We start from the raw sequence: 21,191 nt of genomic DNA, 5'->3' as shown, positions 1-21,191 counted from the left end.
ACAGCAAATGTCCAGACAAAGTACTCCTGATCCAGGGTACTACAACTCCCCACCCAGTCACGCACCTCTCGCTGTCTCAGTGACCACAAGTAGATGAAGCCGTTTCAGCAGCCAGTTCAGTCTCATGAACATGATGGAGCAGTTTTTTTCATGTACCTGATAAGGTTGATGCAGATCAACAAAAGGAGGCATCCTTGGTGAACAAACAGGTCCAGTCCTGCCTGGACTGTGGCCTTCTCTGGCACATACCCTGCTCCCTAAGTCAATGGACTTCTTGGCAAGCAGATTGGAACAGTGGCTGGAACGGACCCAGTTTGCTGTCAGGGTACAGTCTTGTCCAGGCTCCAGTGTGATCTCAGAGAGGGTATAGGGGCATCTAAACACTCTTCTTTGTCTCAGCATTTTTAAAATGTCCATGATGGAGAACCATCTGGTTTTAGATTTTGAGAGATTTAAAGTGTTACTAGGCCTACCGAGGGAGGGGTCATGTGAAAAAGCTTCTAAACCGTGAAGCTTCCTAGTAGTTTATGTTACAGACCAGACAACCTGATGGCCGAAACAAGAGACTGGACCTGAGCCTTCATTACCAATTTTCTGTTGTGAAGTTATGTCCTAGCATTGGGTTAATATGACTGTACACACAATTATGATCAGTACAAGGGGCAGTTATGTGTAAGGATTGCTCTAATAGGACGCAGCCTCTTTGTTGCTTAACCCTTTCAACCCTGGGCCAGTTTTCACCTTCCTGCCCAGGCCATTTATTGCAAATCTGACCAGTGTCACTTTATGTGGTAATAACTTTAAAAGGCTTTTACTTATCCAGGCCATTCTGAGACTGTTTTCTTGTCATATATTATACTTCATGACAGCGGTAAAATTAAGTCAAAATATTTTATTTTTATTTATAAAAAAATACCAAATTTACAAAAAATTTGGAAAAATTAGCAAATTTCAATTTCTCTACTTCTATAATAGACAGTAATAACTCCAAAAATTGTTATTACTTTATAAAAGCATAAGATTAAACAACATTAATTGAAAGTATGCGAAATTCACCAGAAAAAAATCGATATGTCCATTGTCCATATTTGGATGTAGCGAGCGTGTATTTATTTCTCCAATGGAGTTTTTGTTTCTTCTCTGAAGATAGTGTTTCTCCTTGGCGTCTTCTGCTTCAACCCTCTGCTATTGCGCAGCCGGCAGCTAGCACACGCGGGGGAAGCTTATGGATGGTTACTAGAAGCATTCCTATGTTACAATGAGGTACGGAATTGATTTGACACGTTTCGGAATATGTCTTAGTTCCCTGATCTGACCATCTAAAACATTAGGTATAAGGGTTTGCTGCTGAGCTGGCCATCTAAAACATTAGGGGTGATGGCCTGCTCCTGATCTAAACATCTAAAAAATTAGGGGTGAGGGTCTGCTGCTGAGCTGACCATCTAAAACATTAGGGGTGAGGGTCTGCTGCTGATCTAAACATCTAAAAAATTAGGGGTGAGGGTCTGCTGCTGAGCTGACCATCTAAAACATTAGGGGTGATGGCCTGCTGCTGATATGACCATCTAAAACATTAGGGGTGAGGGTCTGCTGCTGATCTGAACATCTAAAAAATTAGGGGTGAGGGTCTGCTGCTGATCTGACCATCTAAAAAATTAAGGGTGAGGGTCTGCTGCCGAGCTGACCATCTAAAAAATTAGGAGCGAGGGCCTGCTGGTGACCCTCTAAAACATTAGGGATGAGGATCTGCTGCTGAGCTGACTCTCTAAAAGATTAGTAGCGAAGGCAGCCTAATAAGCATGTTGATATGATGGAGGAGGACGAGAAAAGGAAGATTGAACTATATAACCTTTTTGTAGTGGAAGGGGTGCATGAGAATACAGTGTATTCAATACACCATCAAAGCCACATTTAAAGTGCCTTTATGTTCAGCCGCTTTCCTCTGGTGGAGTAGAGAAATCTGGGGCAATCCAGGTCTTGTTCATTTTTATATTAGTCAACCTTGTCAGCATTTGCAGTTGACAGGCGGATGCGCTTATCAGTTATTATGTCCCCAGCAGCACTAAATACCCGCTCTGACAAAACACTGAACACTGGCGGCAGGGCAGACCAGCACCTCCAAGGCGTAGAGCGCCAGTTCGTGCCACGTGTCCAGCTTGGACACCCAGTAGTTGTAAGGCACTGAGGGATCACTGAGGACTCTGACACGGTCTGCTACGTACTCCTTCACCATCTTCCAAAACTTTTCTCTCCTTGTGACACTAGGCCGCGCATCAGGGTGAGGGTGCTGGCGGGGTGTCATGAAACTGTCCCAGGCCTTGGAGAGTGTTGCCCTGCCTCTGTTGGAACTGCTGTGTGTTCCCCTTGTCTCCTCTCCTCGGTTGCCCAAGGCACTACGTACTCTGCCGCCACGCTGTCAGCTGGAAATTTTTGGAGCAATTTTTCAACAAGGGCCTTCTGGTATTACACCATTTTGCTAGTCCTCTCCACCAGAGGAATGAGAGATGAGAAGTTTTCTTTGTAGCGGGGGTCGGGAAGGGTGAACAACTAGTAATCGGTGTTGGCCAAAATGTGTATAACGCAAGGGTCATGGGAAAGGCAGAATAACATAAAGTCAGCCATGTGTGCCAGAGTTCAAACAGACAAGACATTGCTGTCCTCGTCAGGAGGATGACTCTCAATCTCCTCATCCTCTTCGGCCCATCCACAATGAACAGATGGAATAAACCTACTATGGGTACAACCCTCTGTAGCGGAGGCAAACGTTTCCTGCTCCTCCTCCTCCTCATCATCCAATGTGTGCTGAGAAGAAGAACGGAGGGTGGTCTGGCTATCACCCTGTGTACTGTCTTCCCCCATTTTCACCTCTCCCACATGCAAAGCATCCACCTTCATTGTGAGCAGCGAGCGTTTGAGTAGACACAGAAATGGGATGGTTACGTTGATAATAGCGGCATCATCGCTCACTTTCTATGTTGATTTCTCAAAGTTACATAAAACTTCACATAGGTCAGACATCAATGCCCACTCGTCGCTTGTGAAGAGCGGAAGTTCACTGGAAAGGCGACGAGTGATGACCATGTTGCAGCTGGTATTCCACTACTACCCTCTGCTGCTCACAAAGCCTGGCCAACATGTGGAAAGTGGAGTTCCAGTGCGTGCTCACGTCGCACAACAGTCGGTGAGCTGGCAATTGCAATCGCCAGACCGGAGGCAGCTGCAGATAACTTTTGCAAATGGGCCCACAGGCGACGCACCTTCACCAGTAGCTCAGGCAAATTGGAGTAGGTTTTTGAGAAACCGCTGAACTACTAAGTTGAACACGTAGGCTAGGCATTGTACAGTGGGATGCAAAAGTTTGGGCAACCTTGTTAATCGTCATGATTTTCCTTTATAAATCGTTGGTTGTTACGATAAAAAATGTCAGTTAAATATATCATATAGGAGACACACACAGTGATATTTGAGGAATGAAATGAAGTTTATTGGATTTACAGAAAGTTTGCTATAATTGTTTAAACAAAATTAGGCAGGTGCATAAATTTGGGCACTGTCGTCATTTTATTGATTCCAAAACCTTTAGAACTAATTATTGGAACTCAAATTGGCTTGGTAAGCTCAGTGACCCCTGACCTACATACACAGGTGAATCCAATTATGAGAAAGAGAGTATTTAAGGGGGTCAATTGCAAGTTTCCCTCTTTTAATTTTCTCTGAAGAGTAGCAACATGGGAGTCTCAAAACAACTCTCAAATGACCTGAAGACAAAGCTTGTTCACCATCATGGTTTAGGGGAAGGATACAGAAAGCTGTCTCAGAGATTTCAGCTGTCTGTTTCCACAGATAGGAACATATTGAGGAAATGGAAGACCACAGGCTCAGTTCAAGTTAAGGCTCGAAGTGGCAGACCAAGAAAAATCTCGGATAGACAGAAGCGATAAATCGTGAGAACAGTCAGAGTCAACGCACAGACCAGCACCAAAGACCTACAACATCATCTTGCTGCAGATGGAGTCACTGTGCATCGTTCAACCATTCGGCGCACTTTACACAAGGAGATGCTGTATGCGAGAGTGATGCAGAGGAGCTTTTTCTCCACCCACAGCACAAAAAGTGCCGCTTGAGGTGGGCTACAGCACATTTGGACAAGCCAGCTTCATTTTAGAATAAAGTGCTGTGGACTGATGAAACTAAAATTGAGTTATTTGGCCATAACAAGGGGCGTTATGCATGGAGGAAAAAGAACACAGCATTCCAGGAAAAACACCTGCTACCTACAGTAAAATATGGTGGTGGTTCCATCATGCTGTGGGGCTGTGTGGCCAGTGCAGGGACTGGGAATCTGGTCAAAGTTGAGGGACGCATGGATTCCACTCAGTATCAGCAGATTCTGGAGACCAATGTCCAGCAATCAGTGACAAAGCTGATGCTGCGCCGGGGCTGGATCTTTCAACAAGACAACGACCCTAAACACTGCTCAAAATCCACTAAGGCATTTATGCAGAGGAACAAGTACAACGTTCTGGAATGGCCATCTCAGTCCCCAGACCTGAATATAATTGAAAATCTGTGGTGTGACTTAAAGAGACCTGTCCATGCTCGGAAGCCATCAAACCTGAATGAACTAAAGATGTTTTGTAAAGAGGAATGGTCCAAAATACCTTCAACCAGAATCCAGACTCTCATTGGAACCTACAGGAAGCGTTTAGAGGCTGTAATTTTTGCAAAAGGAGGATCTACTAAATATTGATATCATTTCTTTTTTGTGGTGCCCAAATTTATGCACCTGCCTAATTTTGTTTAAACAATTATAGCGCACTTTCTGTAAATCCAATAAACTTCATTTCACTTCTCAAATATCACTGTGTGTGTCTCCTATATGATATATTTAACTGACATTTTTTATCGTAACAACCAACGATTTATACAGGAAAATCATGACGATTAACAAGGTTGCCCAAACTTTCGCATCCCACTGTATGTGTGTGAGCTCCAAAGTTGCCACCAAGTTACGGCCATTATCAGACACAACCATGCCTGGTTGTAGGTTCAGTGGCGAGAGCCACAGCTCAGTCTGGTCCCTTATACCCTGCCACAGCTCTGCGGCGGTGTGCTGTTTGTCACCTAAGCAAATACGTTTCAGCACAGCCTGTTGCTGCTTCCCCACTGCAGTGCTACACTGCTTCCAGCTACTCACAGATGGGTGACTGGTGCTGCAAGATGAGAATTCAGAGGTGGAGGAGCAGGTGGAGCAGGCGAAGGGGGGCTTGCAGCCACTAATGTAGGTGGTGGTGGAAATCCTGAAGGAAGTAGGGCCCGCAATCCTTGGCGTCGGTAGCACCTGTGTCATCCACAACGTTCACCCAGCATGCTGTCAGGGAAATGTAGCGTACCTGGTCTAAAGCACTTGTCCATGTGTCAGTCGTTAAGTGGACCTTCCCAATAACTGTGTTGGTTAGGCGGGTATGCAACACCGGGAAAAATAGTGTTTGCTGGCGACAAGGGACTGCCGCCGCCATCAGGCTGTGGAAAGCCTCAGTGTCCACAAGCCTAAATGGCAACATTTCCAGGGTCAGCAATTTGAAAAGGTGTGCATTTAGTGCTATGGTCTGTGGGTGGGTGGCTGGGTATTTGTGCTTTTGTTCAAAGGCCTGGGGTATGGACATCTGTACGCTGCGCTGGGACACGGAAGTGGATGTGGTCACTGATGGTGCTTGCGAAGGTCCAGGTGCAGGGCGGGAGGCATCTGGGCCTGCATCTTGGACAGGGGATTAGCCAGCACATAACACAGGGGAAGAGGAGGCAGTGGTGTGACCCGCAGACACTGATTGTGGACCCAGGTGTTTGGCCCACCTATTAGGGTGCTTTGATGCCATGTGCCGGATCATGCTGGTGGTGGTGAGGTTGCTAGTGTTCACCCCCCTGCTCAGGTTGCAAATGACAATTCTTTTATCGTTCGCACTTTCCTCAAAAAAGAGCCAGACTGCGGAACACCTACCCCTTGGCAAGGGAGGTTGCCGCAAGGGGGTGCTCCGGGGAACAGTTGCGGGCCTGTTTGGTGTGGCCCGCCTTCTCCCTTTTGCCACCCCACTGCCTCTTCCAGCCTGTTGTGGTGCTGCGGATCCCTCCCACTCTGTACTGCTGTCCTCGCTCGGCTTGTCACCTTCCCAAGTTGGGCCAGTAATTTAATCGTCCACCACCTCCTTTTCCACTTCCTCACTCTGGTCATCCTCCTGACTTATTGACAACTGTGTCTCATCCTCTTTATCAACCTCTTAATACAATAATTGCCGTTGACTTATTGGCAACTGTGTCTCATCATCATCATTGACCTCGTGAAACACTTATTGCCGTTCCCAACCGTTATCTTCTTCTGACTGTGGATGCTCAAGAGTTTGTGAATCAGTGCACAAGATCTCCTCATGTCCCTCTTCAAGCGTGCTTGGCGAGAGGCCTAAATCAAGGAATGGCAATGAAAACAGCTTCTCTGAATATCCGAGTGTGGGATCACTTGTTTGCCAAGACTCTCCATGGTGGGAGGAAGGAGTATCAGGGTGAGGATTCTGTGGACCAGACTCTTGGCTACTGAGACTGGACTGAGTCCGGTGCTTAACGGACTGGAAGCATTATCCAACCGACCACCTGGTCACACTGGTGTGACGTCGAGAGTGGTGTCCTGCACCGCCTTGCAAACTGGGACATGAAGCTAGGTATCGTGGATGAGTGTGTTTCTTGTGCTCTGGCAGCAGGCACATTTTCACCGCGCCCATGGGCACGGCCTCTGCGTGCACCATCAGCAGCACGGCCACTTCCCCGTCCCTTACTGCTCGCCTTCTGCATATTAAATTGTATTTATGATTGAAAGTATGTCACGCGTACAGTAGCGCAGGTTTTGTAAGTGTATGCGCAAATTAAAAAAAAAAATGTACTGATATTTTGGATGTGCAAATGTTATACAGGAGATGTAGCGCAGGTAATGTTGCTGTCACCAGCGGCTATGAAAAAATTTACAATTAATGTCACAGATTTTTAGGATGCTAAAACTTAATACAGGAGATGTAGTGCAGGTAATGGCGCTGCCACCAGCGGCCAAACAATTGCACTGAATTTCACTGCACAAATGTAACACAACAGATGTAGCAGAGGTTGTGTCACCGTCAGCAGTGGCCAAACAATTACACGCAATTTAGCGCAGGTTGCGCTAATAATATATATGGCAGCCAGATAAAGCAATAGTCCTTAAAAGGACTTTTGGGTCTCTAACACCTTTCACCTGTAAACCCTGCCTAAAAATCAAACCAATTCCTGTCCCTACACTATCTGTCCGTTGTGCTGCAGCTCTCCCTGACTAAGACTGAGCCGAACGTCTCATTGGGTGCTATATAGGTTTCACCAGCTTGGCTATGGCATTACAGTGAGTGCCAGTACCACTGGCAGCCAACAAACATGCGGGGAGGAGACTCGAGCATTGCAATCGAGCACACGTGGTGTTTGGCCGAGCATGCTCAACCAACACTAGTTGTTTGGGTTCAGAGCTGATATGAGCATCAGAGAAGTTCATGCTCCAATTAGGGTTGCCACCCGTACAGGAATGACCCAGACAGTCTGTGTTTGTAATCCTGTTTCTCTTATCCGGATACAAGCTTTTCTCAGACCCGGGCACAGCGATCAACTGGGAGTGATGCGATGCTAGCCCAGGGCAGCGCTGACTTCGCCCACCTTCTGTTCGGGTTTGGCTTTTTGAAAAGGTGGCAACCCCAGCTCCAATACTTTGCCCTGCGCTTAATTATGCAGGGCAAAGGCATTTTCCAGAGATCCGGTGACGTACCGTAATGCTTGTGCAGCGCCCGTAATCCCATGCATGCGTCATACATACACATGTCAGCGCCCGCGCAGTGTCCTGGCATCGGCCTCACAGAACTCACTGCTCATGCGCCAGCTGCACAAACGGGCACTACACAAATATTACGTTGTGATGAGCAGTGAATAAATTAGCAGTGGGGACTCCAAAGTAATGGGTGCGGCTGGGCTCCAACTGCCGGAGGGACGTCCCCTTGGGCTCCTTATTGAAGTACTTTGCATATTAATAAAACCAATTTTACAGACCAAATAATAGACACAGGGCAGTATTACTAGTATATTTTAATGTAAATGGTGGAGACTGATGTGGTGAAGTTATTAGCTCAGTAAGTATAATCCAGGCGACAGTGTCCCTTTAATAAATATATTAAAAAACCACGTACAATGCATGAGGGGGAGACCTTCATGTCTCCAAAGCTTCTGCATCTCTAAAGCACTCATCCCAGATGTTCGCTCTGTTTCTCTTTGCTTCTATCTAAATCTTAGTGTCTTCAGTCACTTACCTGCTGAGAAAGGCATGAAGGCCGGCTTGTTGCGGAACTGCCCATCCTCATCCAAGAAATGCCCGGGGTTGAATACTTCCGGAGTCTCCCACTGAGATGGGTCGGTCAGGACGGATGAGAGGAAGGGAATCACGGTCGCTCCCTGATAATAGCAAAGGACATGTGTTATATAAATGTGTCTTGGTTGTGAGGATTGTAGAGTAGATGAATTCAATATCTATTATACTATAGAAAGTTAAATTCAATCTGAATTTCAGGAAAAATTCTATTTGCACCAATTCCGAATTTCCTCACGCTTCGTGGTAACGAATTTTTTTCCTAAAATGGCTGCTGCACGTGTTAGGACATGGAGCAAGGAACTCTGGTAATGAGGGATCACCCACAATGCCATGCATGCAGCCAATCAGCCCTGTGATGTCACAGCCCAATAAATAGCCTCAGCAAACTTGGATTCAGCCAGTGTACTTAGTGCAGGGAGAGGCGTCAGCAGGCGCTAGGGACAGTGCTAGAAATCATTCCACAGTATTTATGTAGAACAGGGTTCAGTAGGGGAGGTTACAGCCTGGGGAATAGGAACAATCCTATTACACCTTGCTGCACTGACTGCGGATCCATACTGCCATTATACAGCTCTGTAATTCTAGCAAACCGTTCTTGTTATTGGGGTACAAGTGCTGTGTGATACCGCCATTAACAGGGGTTATTACAAGGAAATATTTCTACGTCATATTTGCCCTTGTGCGGTGCAGTTATATGTTCTAAAGCATTTTTTGGCTTGTATTAGTGGGGAAAAAAGGGCTTATTAACCGTTGTGTGGTGAAGTGAAAAAATTGCAGCCCTTTTTGGCGTGTATTAGAGGCAAAAAAATATATATTATTTGCTATTCAGTGGTGCAGTTATATGTTCTAAAGCCTTTTGTGGCCATTGGTGTTGCGAGGGGGGTGCAGCGGGTGCGGGCCGCATCGGGTGACACCAGACTGATGGCAGCGGCGGCAGGGCACTGGGAGATGAGCGCTTCCATTGTGGAAGAACTCATTCATCTCCATAGTCATCTGTATTGCCATCCTCAGGACAGCGATACAGATAGATGCTGCTGCAGGGCAGGGGAGGGAGAGGCGTGTTCCTTCCCTGTTCCTCTGTTAGTCTGCTGGCACTAGACCGGCTGCCTATCAGAGGCTCGTGCAGGCGGCGCGATGACGTCATCGCGCTGCCTGAGCCATACATCGCGGGACATATATTTTTTTTATATGTTCAATACATTTACTGGCACATAAAGGGGGCTCTTGTTACTGGCACATGATGGGGGGGCTCTTGTTGCTGGCACATGATGGGGGTGCTGAGGCTCCTATTACTGGCACATGATGGGGGGGCTGAGGCTCTTATTACTGGCACATGATCGGGGGTGCTCTTATTACTGGTACATGATGAGGGGAGCTCTTTTTACCGGCACATGATGGAGGGGTGGTCTTGTTACTGACACATGATTGGGGGCATCTATGGGGGCACATTTTACTGGCACATTATTGGGGGCACTTCTTACTGGCACATTATTGGTGGGCACTATAGGGGCATCTACTGAGGCCACAAAGAAGGGGCATTTTATATGGGGGCTCTGTACAGTAGCATTTTATTCTGGTATAAGAGTCTGCCCCTAGAATACTGTTTTTCACAGATATCTGCAATATTGGGCTACATAGACTGTAATGACTTATTTCAGCCACTAGAGCCCACTGTGGCTCTGAGAAAGAGGAAGCTGAACTGTTTCTGAGATACACAAGAGGTAGGAGGAGCCAAAAATTCCCAGGGTTTGAGTCCTGTCTAGAGGTGGGAGGGCCCTGAGAGCTGTGAGAGGATGGTTGCCATGTTAGGAGCCAAGTAAAGGCTAGTGATGGGACATGGACCCTGACTGATGGAGTCCTGAGAAGCTGGCTGTGATGGAGATAGGCCAATATAGACTCTGAACTGAAGGGCTGCAGCTGTGACCCAGAGAAAGAGACTGTACCGTGTGTTCCAGAGGAGTGGGACCATGTGTCAGAGACCAGTACAAGCCAGATCCTTCCTGCCAGAGCTGAAGAAGATCTGCATCTGCTGTAACCAGAGAGAGAAAGACAGACAAGCAAGCGACCGGACCTGGAGCCAGACTGCATCTTATTGGATCAAGTAGAATCTGCAGAACTGTGAGTGGCACCGGTGCTTATCTGTGATAGGTTATAGAGTCAGGGACTTAGTCAGTGCGCTGTAGAAGCGTCCCCTGGGTAGCAGGGCTAGATAGGAGTATATTAGCTGAGTGTAGCCTGGACTCTGATGTGTTTGCTGCAGAACGCATTTATTCTAGCTCTTGTTCAAGTATTCTGTGTAAACCTGTTTATACTGTTAATCTGATTTTCCGGCAGTTACATCTTGTTCTTTAATAAAGCCGGTTTATCTTCAGTCTCCTTGTCTGCTGTACTGTACTTGAATCCTGCTTTGCGGTCTTTCCCTCCTCTGACTGCTACAAGTGGCGCTGCGAGCAGGGTACAGTCACAGAGATGGAGGCGGCTGAAGGCAATGTGCATAATGCTAATGTGAGCACCTCAGACAATGGTGGAACCCCTGCCAGGGCCCTCCCTATGGGCATGTTGTTTTACTTGCTACCCAAATTTGATGGCCAAAATATGTCACTGTCGGACTGGGTGATAAGGTTACCAAGCGCTGCTAGGATTTACAATGACGGCCCAGAACTCCAGGTGGAAAACGCGTTTGGCGCCTTAGAGGGTGAGGCCCGGAAAACTGTTTTCCTACAACCAGAAACCACACGTAGGACATTGGAAGATATTGTGCAATTTCTAGAAGAAATATACGGTGAGACGACTAGTGCGGGGCACCTCCGGGCAACGTTCTTTTACTGGGTTCAGCGAGAAGAGGAAGGAGTCTCACAATATGCGATAGTGTTACAGGGAATATTGGCCGAGATACAGAAAAAAGAGGCAGGCGGAGTAACCGGCCTGGGGCCCGTAGACCGGATACTGTGGGAACAATTCATGACTTAATAGGATGGAAGAACTTCCTCCGTCTGTTCCTACAAACCTTTACCTTACAATAACCACACCGACACCTTCTTTCTTTGGAGAAAATGACCATGACGGCCGAACTTTATTATTCATATACAATGATAATAATCACAATAATAACAACAGACACTTTAACACAACCTTCAACGTCATGACCCGCTGCACCATAACAAGGATCCTGGAGGGCAACCCAAACAAGCGTCATCTTCCTCAACCGTCTCACCATATACTTCAAGCTTACCCCTGGCCGCACTCACCGACCCAAGAGCACCAAATCCTTGAAGTATCCACGCAACTCCTCCTGTAGGCCTTTTAGCCCAAACAGGAGCCCCATCCTCAGCATTGCCAAACCACATGAGATGCAGGCTCCAACATGTCCCGCATCTCTTAACCATTGTATTGCTCCCCAGGATCCCATATAACTCAGCCCCACAGTAAACACAATCCAAGGAACCCAGCTAAAAAAGAGGGCGGGAGGGTGGGAAACGCGCTTGCTTTTCCTAAGACTGCCTAAGCCCCTCCTATACCCACATCTATATACTGCCCGCGAATCTGTCGACCCTCCTCTTCCTCCCTTAAACCGACCCCTAGCCATGATTATCCTTAACCCTTTCCCATCCTGCGGTCTTCCCCCTAAGTCAAGCCGCACTCCATTATGGCTGCGCCTCATTCCGTCGCTCTCATGACTTAATAGGATGGAAGAACTTCCTCCGTCTGTTCCTACAAACCTTTACCTTACAATAACCACACCGACACCTTCTTTCTTTGGAGAAAATGACCATGACGGCCGAACTTTATTATTCATATACAATGATAATAATCACAATAATAACAACAGACACTTTAACACAACCTTCAACGTCATGACCCGCTGCACCATAACAAGGATCCTGGAGGGCAACCCAAACAAGCGTCATCTTCCTCAACCGTCTCACCATATACTTAAAGCTTACCCCTGGCCGCACTCACCGACCCAAGAGCACCAAATCCTTGAAGTATCCACGCAACTCCTCCTGTAGGCCTTTTAGCCCAAACAGGAGCCCCATCCTCAGCATTGCCAAACCACATGAGATGCAGGCTCCAACATGTCCCGCATCTCTTAACCATTGTATTGCTCCCCAGGATCCCATATAACTCAGCCACAGAAGACCACAGGTGACACCTCACCTGTGGGCGTCCTGCCACACACTCAGGGCCGTCTCCAGACCCTCCTGAATGCCCAACGCCCACATGTCCATTCCAACATCATTAAGGTGCACTCCATCCGCTCTCAAGAACTGAGGCGACGCCGCCTCCAATTCCCTATGACGCACCACCTTGCCGGCGCACAAACCGTCCAACCTCCTTATTCAGTTTTGCCCGAGCCTTATTAATACGCTCCACCGACCTAGCAAACCGCCAGCTACTCCTCGCCACCACCTCAGACCATACCAACAAAACATCCGGAAAATCCGCCAACAGCCGCAACACATCCAGCTTAATATCCCGAATGACGTCACGCGAACGACGTACCCCCCAAATCATTCCCACCAACGTGCAAAACCAAAATATCCGGAGGCCGATCCAACTGCACATTCAAATGAAACTCGGGCAAAACCCGCCCCCACAGAAGCCCCCGCAAACCAATCCACCTAATCTGCAGCACATCCGCCGAGAAGCCCAATTGACGTCCATTCCTCCGGACATCCGCTCGCAAGGCCCCCCAATGAACATACGAGTGCCCGAAAATCCAAGCCAAACAAGGCGCCGACCCTGCAATAAAACAAACACAATTAACCACAACCACCAACCAAACAACCCACATCATCCCCACACCCCTCACAACAGATGAGGCCGAATATAAGAACGAAAACAATCAGACTCCCAGCGCCCAATACGCCGAATAACCTCCTCCCCCAGGCCCCACCTGGCCGCCTCGGTCGCAGCCCCAATCCGAAACGAGTGAGAGGCATACTCCATAGCAGGTAAACCTGCGGCCGCCAAACACTTCCGAAAAACAGCGACAAACTGAAAACGCGACAACCGCGAACCATCCCGATGAACCAACAACGTCCCCAAGCCACCGGGCCTAACCGCCAAGAAATCCCTTACACACCGCACAGGACAAAGCAAGGACCCCACCATCGGCCTCAGCCACAACACCACCCCTTTACCCTCCTGATCCGTCTTAGACCTGCGAACATAACACCGCAAAACACCATCCACCTCTACCACGTCTTCCCACAACAAACCCCCGTCGCCCCTGCCACTAGCCGCCACCAATTCCGATATGCGAAAAGCCCCAAAAAAGGCCAACGTAAACGCCGCCCTAAACTGACACACCTCGAACTCCGACTCACAAATCGACCCCGCCGCAGTCCACAGCATTTGCAACACCGCCAAGGACACCGGCCTACGGGTGTCCCTCCGCACCCGTCCCCGACGATAACCCTTCAAAGCCTGCCGCACCATAAAACACAGAGACACATCAGCGATGCCCCGCAACCGCAACCAAAACGCCACCGCCGCCACCCTCTTCGACGCCACCGAAAAGGACAGACCATCAGCATAACACGTGCCCACCCAGAACACCAACAATGCCCTAAAATCCTCCAACGAGCTACAACCACCCACCTGCTCCATCAAAGCCTCCCACAACGACCACACAGAAGAGTAAGCCGCCCACGTACCGCTACTAATCGACCTCCTAATCAAGTCCGCTGAAACCCCAAGGCCACGCTCCAGAGCCACTGGGGACAGGGCAACCCTCGGACCTCGGCACCCGGCGCCAGACCTCGAAAACGCTCCCACTGAAATCGAGAAAGGGAATCAGCAAGTGAGTTATCAACACCCGGAACATGAACTGCAACAAAACAGGCATTCAACTGCAACCCCCGTAACACCAGATGCCGCAGCAGATTCAACACCGGCGGCGAGTTGGCGGACTGACTGTTAATCGCCTGAACAACACCCATATTGTCGCAGTAAAAGCGCACCCGCCGATTCCTAAGCCAGTCCCCCCACAATTCAGTAGCCAGAACAATCGGAAAAAGCTCCAACAACACCAAATTGGAAAGAAAACCAGCCCGTTCCCACTCCACCGGCCACGCCTCTGCACTCCACTGCCCCCTGCAAAAAACACTGTAACCACACGAACCAGACGCATCCGAAAACAAGTCCAAATCCACATTACTAACCCCCGCATCCATCCACACAGACCTGCCATTGTAAGTCATCAAAAAAGACTCCCATACCGCCAGATCATCCTTCACAGTCCCCGGCAACCGCAAATAATGAAAAGGCACAGTAACACCCGCAGTCGCCAGAGCCAAACGACGGCAAAAAACCCGCCCCATCGGCAAAATGCGACAGGCAAAATTCAACTTACCCAAAACCGACTGAACCCGCTTGAGCTGAACCTTCCTAGCCCGCCTCAAAAATGCCACCTCCTGCAACAGATCCAACACCTTGTCGCCAGGCAGACGACATTCCATAGCCAAACTATCGATCTCAATCCCCAAAAACTTAATGACAGTGGACGGGCCTTCCGTCTTATCCACGGCCAACGGCACGCCAAAACGCGCCGCCACCCGCTCCATAGTATGCAGCAAGACAGCACATACCCTGGACCCGGCCGGGCCCAAAAACAAGAAATCATCCAGGTAGTGCAAAACAGAGCTCCACCCCGCCTCCTGCTTCACCACCCACTCAAGAAAACAACTAAACGACTCAAACAAAGAGCACGAGATCGAACACCCCATGGGCAAACAACAATCCACATAAAAACAACCATCCCACCAAAAACCAAGCAGATGGAAACTATCCGGGTGAATGGGCAGCAACCGAAAAGCCGCCTCGATATCAGTTTTAGCAAGCAGAGCGCCGTGCCCAAAACGCCGCACCCAACGCACCGCCTCGTCAAAAGACGTGTATGACACCGAGCACAACTCCTCCGCTATCCCATCGTTCACCGACCCACCCACCGGAAAAGACAAGTGGTGAATGAGCCTGAATTTATTGGGCTCCTTCTTAGGGACCAAACCCAAAGGAGAAACCCACAAATCCGGCAAAGGAGACTCCGCAAAGGGGCCAACAACCCTACCGGCCGCAACCTCCTTCCCAATCTTCTCCCCTACCACTGCAGGAAAACGCAAAGCCGAAGACAAATTCCGGGGCGCAACCTGAGCCCCGACCAAACCACAAGGAATAACAAATCCCACAGTAAACCCTTCCAACAACAACCGAGCCGCCTCCCTATTTGGGTACGTCCTTAAATACGGCTCCATCTCTCCCACCCTCACCGGCATCACCCCTTTTCTGCACAATCTCGGATCCCATACCCTTCCCCCGCCGGAAGCACCGAGACAGGCTATGGGCCCCGCCGCAACCGGAGCACTCATGCTTATACCTGCAGTCGGACAAAAACCGGCAATGTCCCTCGTTGAACTGCCAACAACAACCCTTTCTAGCCCCCCCTGGAGGCTCCGCAGCCGAGGCACCCCCGGCCGCTCCACGAAAGGGCTGAGACCCCCCCCGGGGCGCCGCCATCAACCGCATCCAGAGACCAATATCCTTATGGTCCCAACGAATGCTGGGCCTGACCGCCTTCCGCTGCCGGAACTGCTCGTCATACCGCAGCCACGCCACACCCCCATACGTCCGATGAGCCTCCCCCACCGCATCCATATAGCAAAAAAGAGCCGAGCAGTGCTCAGGCGCCTTTTCCCCCACCACGCCAGCCAAAATCGCAAAGGCCTGCAGCCAATTCTGAAAAGTCCGCGGAATCAACCGATACCGCCTCCTTTCCTCCTCCTCCTTCTTACTCTCATCCGGCTTACCCCTGTCCAAGTTAAATTTCTCCAACGGAAGCAAGGAAAAAATCTCCACATATTCATCCCTCCATATCTTCTCCCTGACCTCCTGCTTCAAATGAGCCCCCAGCGGCCCCTCAAAACACACGTAAATCTCGCCTTTCGCAGCATCCGCCAACCTAACACCGTCGCCCACATCGCCCCTAGGCCCAGCCGCCACTCCGGAACCCGAGGCCACCACACCAGCCCCTGCGCCCACGTCACCCGCTCCCGACACACCCCGCGCCGCCCCTGGAACCAGCGCCACCTCCGGAGCAGAAGACCACACCGCCGCCGGCGACCCAGCAGAACCCGGACCCAACCGAGACAGCAACGCAAGCATACCAGACAACACATCCCGCACTAACACCTCAGAACCCCCCCCAGCATGCACTACATCACCCCCAACAGGAACCGGACACGAAGATCTCTCACCTGGCCGTCCCCGGAAAGAACCACCGGCAGCCGCAAGCGTTCCTCCTGGCACCACCGACGGGACGTCACTCCTGGATGGCTCAGCGTCTCCCCCGGAGGAGCCGGACAGACCGCCAGCCGCAGATCCGTCTCCCGGGTCCACTTCACCGTCCTCCAGCGGCGACGACTCCCCCTCGGACTCAGCGCGCAGGAACCGGACATCCTCAACGCCCGTCGCAGCAGAGGCCCCCGCACCCGGCCGCAGATCCCTCTCCAATGCCAAATCCAGACTTCCAAGCTCCACAGCAGGGAAACTGTGAGCCGCAGTACCCCGGCCACCACCAGAGGGCGCTGTCCCCTCAACAGTCCTGGGCAAGGTGCCATGACGCCGACCCACCACTAGAGGTCGCGCCGCACTCCTCACCACAGCAGCAGAAGGACTCCGAGCCACGCTCCCTCCGCGATGAAGCCGCCGGTCAGAGGACCCCGACCGCGGCGCCTGCGACACGTCCCCGCCGACACCCTCAAGGCCCAGGCCAGCCGCAGACCCAGCCGTTCCGTCCCCGCCGACAGCAGGTAAGTCAGCCGCACTCCTCCTCTCACTCACCCTTAGAGACCGGGAGGCGGAACCCGGACCGGACCGTCCCTCCCCCGCCAGCCGACCGCATCGCGCCGCATTCCTCCCGCTGCGCCTGGGGACCGCATCAGCCCTCACAGACCGCAGTGGAGGGTGCCTTGAAGGACTCCGGACCCGCCGGCGCACACGCGGTGTAGGCTCGGGGCTCAGGCGCTCCGGAGGGACCGACCGCCTAGCCCGGGCAGGCCGCACAGCTACATCCGACACAGGAGGGGGGTTCAGGGCAGCGAGCACAGACTCCTGCAGACGCGCAGCACCGTGCACCTGCACCGCAGCCCTAACCGCAGCCATCAACTCCTCCAGCGAAGACATCCTAAAAACGCGCTTGCTTTTCCTAAGACTGCCTAAGCCCCTCCTATACCCACATCTATATACTGCCCGCGAATCTGTCGACCCTCCTCTTCCTCCCTTAAACCGACCCCTAGCCATGATTATCCTTAACCCTTTCCCATCCTGCGGTCTTCCCCCTAAGTCAAGCCGCACTCCATTATGGCTGCGCCTCATTCCGTCACTCTCATTCTGGGACTCTACAGCACTCTTCTGAGACAGGCCCTGCGGGAACGAGTCAGGGTGGACCCTGCCCTAACCTTTTGGCAAATATTGGCAGAGGCTGTAGCACGGAGTAAAGAGGAAAGTTATGCATCCGGAGTGATACGGACCCAGACCGTCACACCCCTGGGGGTTACAAAGAGCGAAGAGGTCCTAGTCAGAGTGGTACAAGACTTACAGAGCGCTCTGAGTGCTATGCACGAAAAGTTGACGCACCTGGAAAAACGGATGGAGTCGTGCTATCTCCCTGAGGCAGCCTGTCCGGCCCAACAACAAGCCTATCAGGCGACCCTGCAGGTTCCTAATCCAGAACGTCCTCACCTAAAGTTGCCTCCCCACCAAGTTCTAGGGGCACCTACAGCACGCAGGCGGAGAGGGGGCAGTCGAAGGGCACAGTGTTGCACAGTGTTGGCGGTGTGGAAATATAGGACATTTCGCCAGAGAGTGTTGGAGTGAGCCGCCTGGACACCCAGAACCGCTGGATTATTGGAAGCGAGCCACTCCGTACAAACCTACCCAGAGAGCATTTCAATGGCGGATCCGATTCTGTGGGACCCGGAAGAGAGTCCCAGCACACCAATCTGTGGTAACTCCACGAGAGGAACGTCCCAGAGGTGAGTTGAGCGAGTGTTGGGAGGTACGGCCATGCCAGTCTGAAGATTCCGCACCTATTCAGAGAACACCTCCTCTTCTTATCTCCAATGGAAACGAATGTGAAGGCTGGTGGACAGTTCCTGACGCTGCGGAAGGTCCCCAGGCCGCAGGTGATGAGGCTCCTGCTACAGAACAACTACCGACTCGCAATGAGGAAGAACCCAGGTTAACAGCTCCCAGTGGAGAAAGTAATGTCGTAACGGATAGTCAAGACCTCCGGAGATCAAGTAGGTCTACGGCAGGGGTTCCACCAAACAGGTACACTGCCGATCAGTTCCTTGGGTCTACCTGTATGCATTGTGGACAAGGTGGGGCTGCATTTAGAAGTTGTACTACTTATTCCTTTTGCATGGACTATATAGCGAGGCCGAGGACGGCCACCTTTAAAGTGGGGGGGCATGTAAGTGTCAGCCCCTAGAATACTGTTTTTCACAGATATCTGCGATATTGTGCTACATAGACTGTAATGACTTATTTCAGCCACTAGAGGCCACTGTGGGTCTGAGAAAAAGGAAGCTGAACTGTTTCTGAGATACACGAGAGGTAGGAGGAGCCAGATATTCCCGGGGTTTGAGTCCTGGCTAGAAGTGGGCGTGCCCTGAGAGCTGTGAGAGGATGGTTGCCATGTTAGGAGCCAAGTAAAGGCTAGTGATGAGACATGGACCCTGACTGATGGAGTCCTGAGAAGCTGGCTGTGCTGGAGACAGGCCAAGATAGACTCTGAACTGAAGTGCTGCAGCTGTGACCCAGAGAAAGAGACTGTACCATATGTTCCAGAGGAGTGGGACCATGTGTCAGAGACCAGTACAAGCCAGATCCTTCCTGCCAGAGCTGAAGAAGATCTGCTTCTGCTGTAACCAGAAAGAGAAAGACAGACAAGCAAGCGACCGGACCTGGAGCCAGACTGCTTCTTATGGGATCAAGGAGAATCTGCAGAACTGTGAGCGGCACCGGTGCTTATCTGTAATAGGTTATAGAGTCAGGGACTTAGTCAGTGCGCTGTAAAAGCGTCCTCTGGGTAGCAGGGCTAAATAGAAGTATATTAGCTGAGTGTAGCCTGGACTCTGATGTGTTTGCTGTAGAATGCATTTATTCTAGCTCTTGTTCAAGTATTCTGTGTAAACCTGTTTATACTGTTAATACGATTTTCCGGCAGTTGCATCTTGTTCTTGAATAAAGCCGGTTTATCTTCAATCTCCTTGTCTGCTGTACTGTACTTGAATCCTGATTTGCGGTCTCTCCCTCCTCTGACCGCTACACTGGGATACATTATGGTGGGTACTATGGGGAAGGGGGGAGAGGAGGCACATTATGGGGGCACTATGGGGACATTAGCTCAACTGGGGACATTACAAGGGGGTATTTTTTGCACTGTCACATTATAAGGAGAATTATTTCTACTGGGGGGGGGGGGGGGGGGGGGCATTATGGTGGGCTTTATTACTCCCCCATGGTATAAGCCCCTAGTAGCAGCACCAGCCTCTCCCTGCTCTGCTATCCCTCTTTCCCTTATTATGAAATCTTTCTTATTAGGATAAAACACAACATCAGCTCCACCGAGCCCCCGGCCAAAGTGGTGAAGTGGTGTCTGAGATCCCCAATGGCCAAGCCAAGTAATTGTAAGTTTTCATATGAAATAGGTTTGTTATACACATATAGTCTACACTGTGCCACACAATATACAGTATACCTCTACAGTGTGTAGTCTATTCTATAAGCACCATTGTTTTGTGGCGGCGGACAGAACCGAGACCAGGCTCTGGATCCGCCACTGCCCGGTAAGCGATCTGACTGTTAGGATTGTTAGCACCCCCTCCACATGGGCGATCTGTCTGCTAGCACACCCAACCCCCCCGTAGGTGATCTGTCTGCTTAGCCATCCGCCCACGTCAGCAGTCTGTTTACTGTCCACACAGGTCAGAACATGATGACCACACGAAGATGCGGTCACCAGAAGAAATTGAACAGCATTTGGTGTCTCGGTCAGCCAGCCAGCGAAAGTGGGGTGCACCTGACCTAGGTGAGCTGCTGCCAACAGGGGGGAAAGGGGGTTCTGGGGCTCTAAGCTTTGGGGGGGTCTGCTGAACTAACAGATGTCCCCCTATGGCAGTAGCACCCCCATAGCCCCCATTGGGGAATGGGGGGGGGGGGGGCTTGGGGGGGGTTACACCATTATCTACCACACCAGGTGACACCAGCTCTAGCAATGCCACTGTTTGTGGTGTGTATAAGTGGCAAAAAAGAGCTTATTTTTGTGGCAGCAGGAGTCCCAGTAAGAGGCCTGAGCTCCTGGTGTCATCTAGCAGTCGTGTATTGACCAGCAACCCAGCGGTTCTTGAATAGTTGACTCGGTCATCCGCTTTGTCCCAAGTGACATAAGACACCCCCAGCTAAGAGTCGGTGGGTTTTTCAGACACAACCCTTAGTTGGCATGGCCCAGGAGCGGGCCCTGTGCCCTCACCTGTCCTCAACCTGTCTCTGTCCTGTTCTGCTTTTCTGTTCCCTCAGTCAGACAAGTATTATATGCTGTGGGCTCAGCTCCACTATACAGTGAGGACGAGCTACTAGAGGACAGTCAGAAGCTACTGGCCAGCCAAGATGTGGAGGAGAAATCTGCCGCCTCCTCCGCTAGGCGGGCAAGTAGTGATGAGGAGAGTGGCGTGGGAGCTGGTGTTGCGAGCGGTCAGGCTCCTGA

At 50.7% G+C, this 21,191-nt stretch overlaps 1 protein-coding gene across 1 annotated transcript in view; it reads right to left on the bottom strand.

Moving 5' to 3' along the window:
- LOC122939250 (cytochrome P450 2C44-like) overlaps positions 1–21,191 on the bottom strand; it is a 436,988-nt gene that overhangs the window by 52,891 nt on the left and 362,906 nt on the right. Inside the window, exon 9 of the mRNA XM_044295290.1 lies at positions 8,364–8,505. Coding sequence (XP_044151225.1) covers positions 8,364–8,505 — 142 coding nt within the window. The remainder of the gene's footprint in view (positions 1–8,363; positions 8,506–21,191) is intronic.

Source organism: Bufo gargarizans, chromosome 5, assembly GCF_014858855.1.
Source record: "Bufo gargarizans isolate SCDJY-AF-19 chromosome 5, ASM1485885v1, whole genome shotgun sequence".
NCBI lineage: Eukaryota > Metazoa > Chordata > Amphibia > Anura > Bufonidae > Bufo > Bufo gargarizans.
The sequence above is the reverse complement of the archived record's forward strand: the minus strand, read 5'-3'. Positions and strand labels throughout refer to the sequence as shown.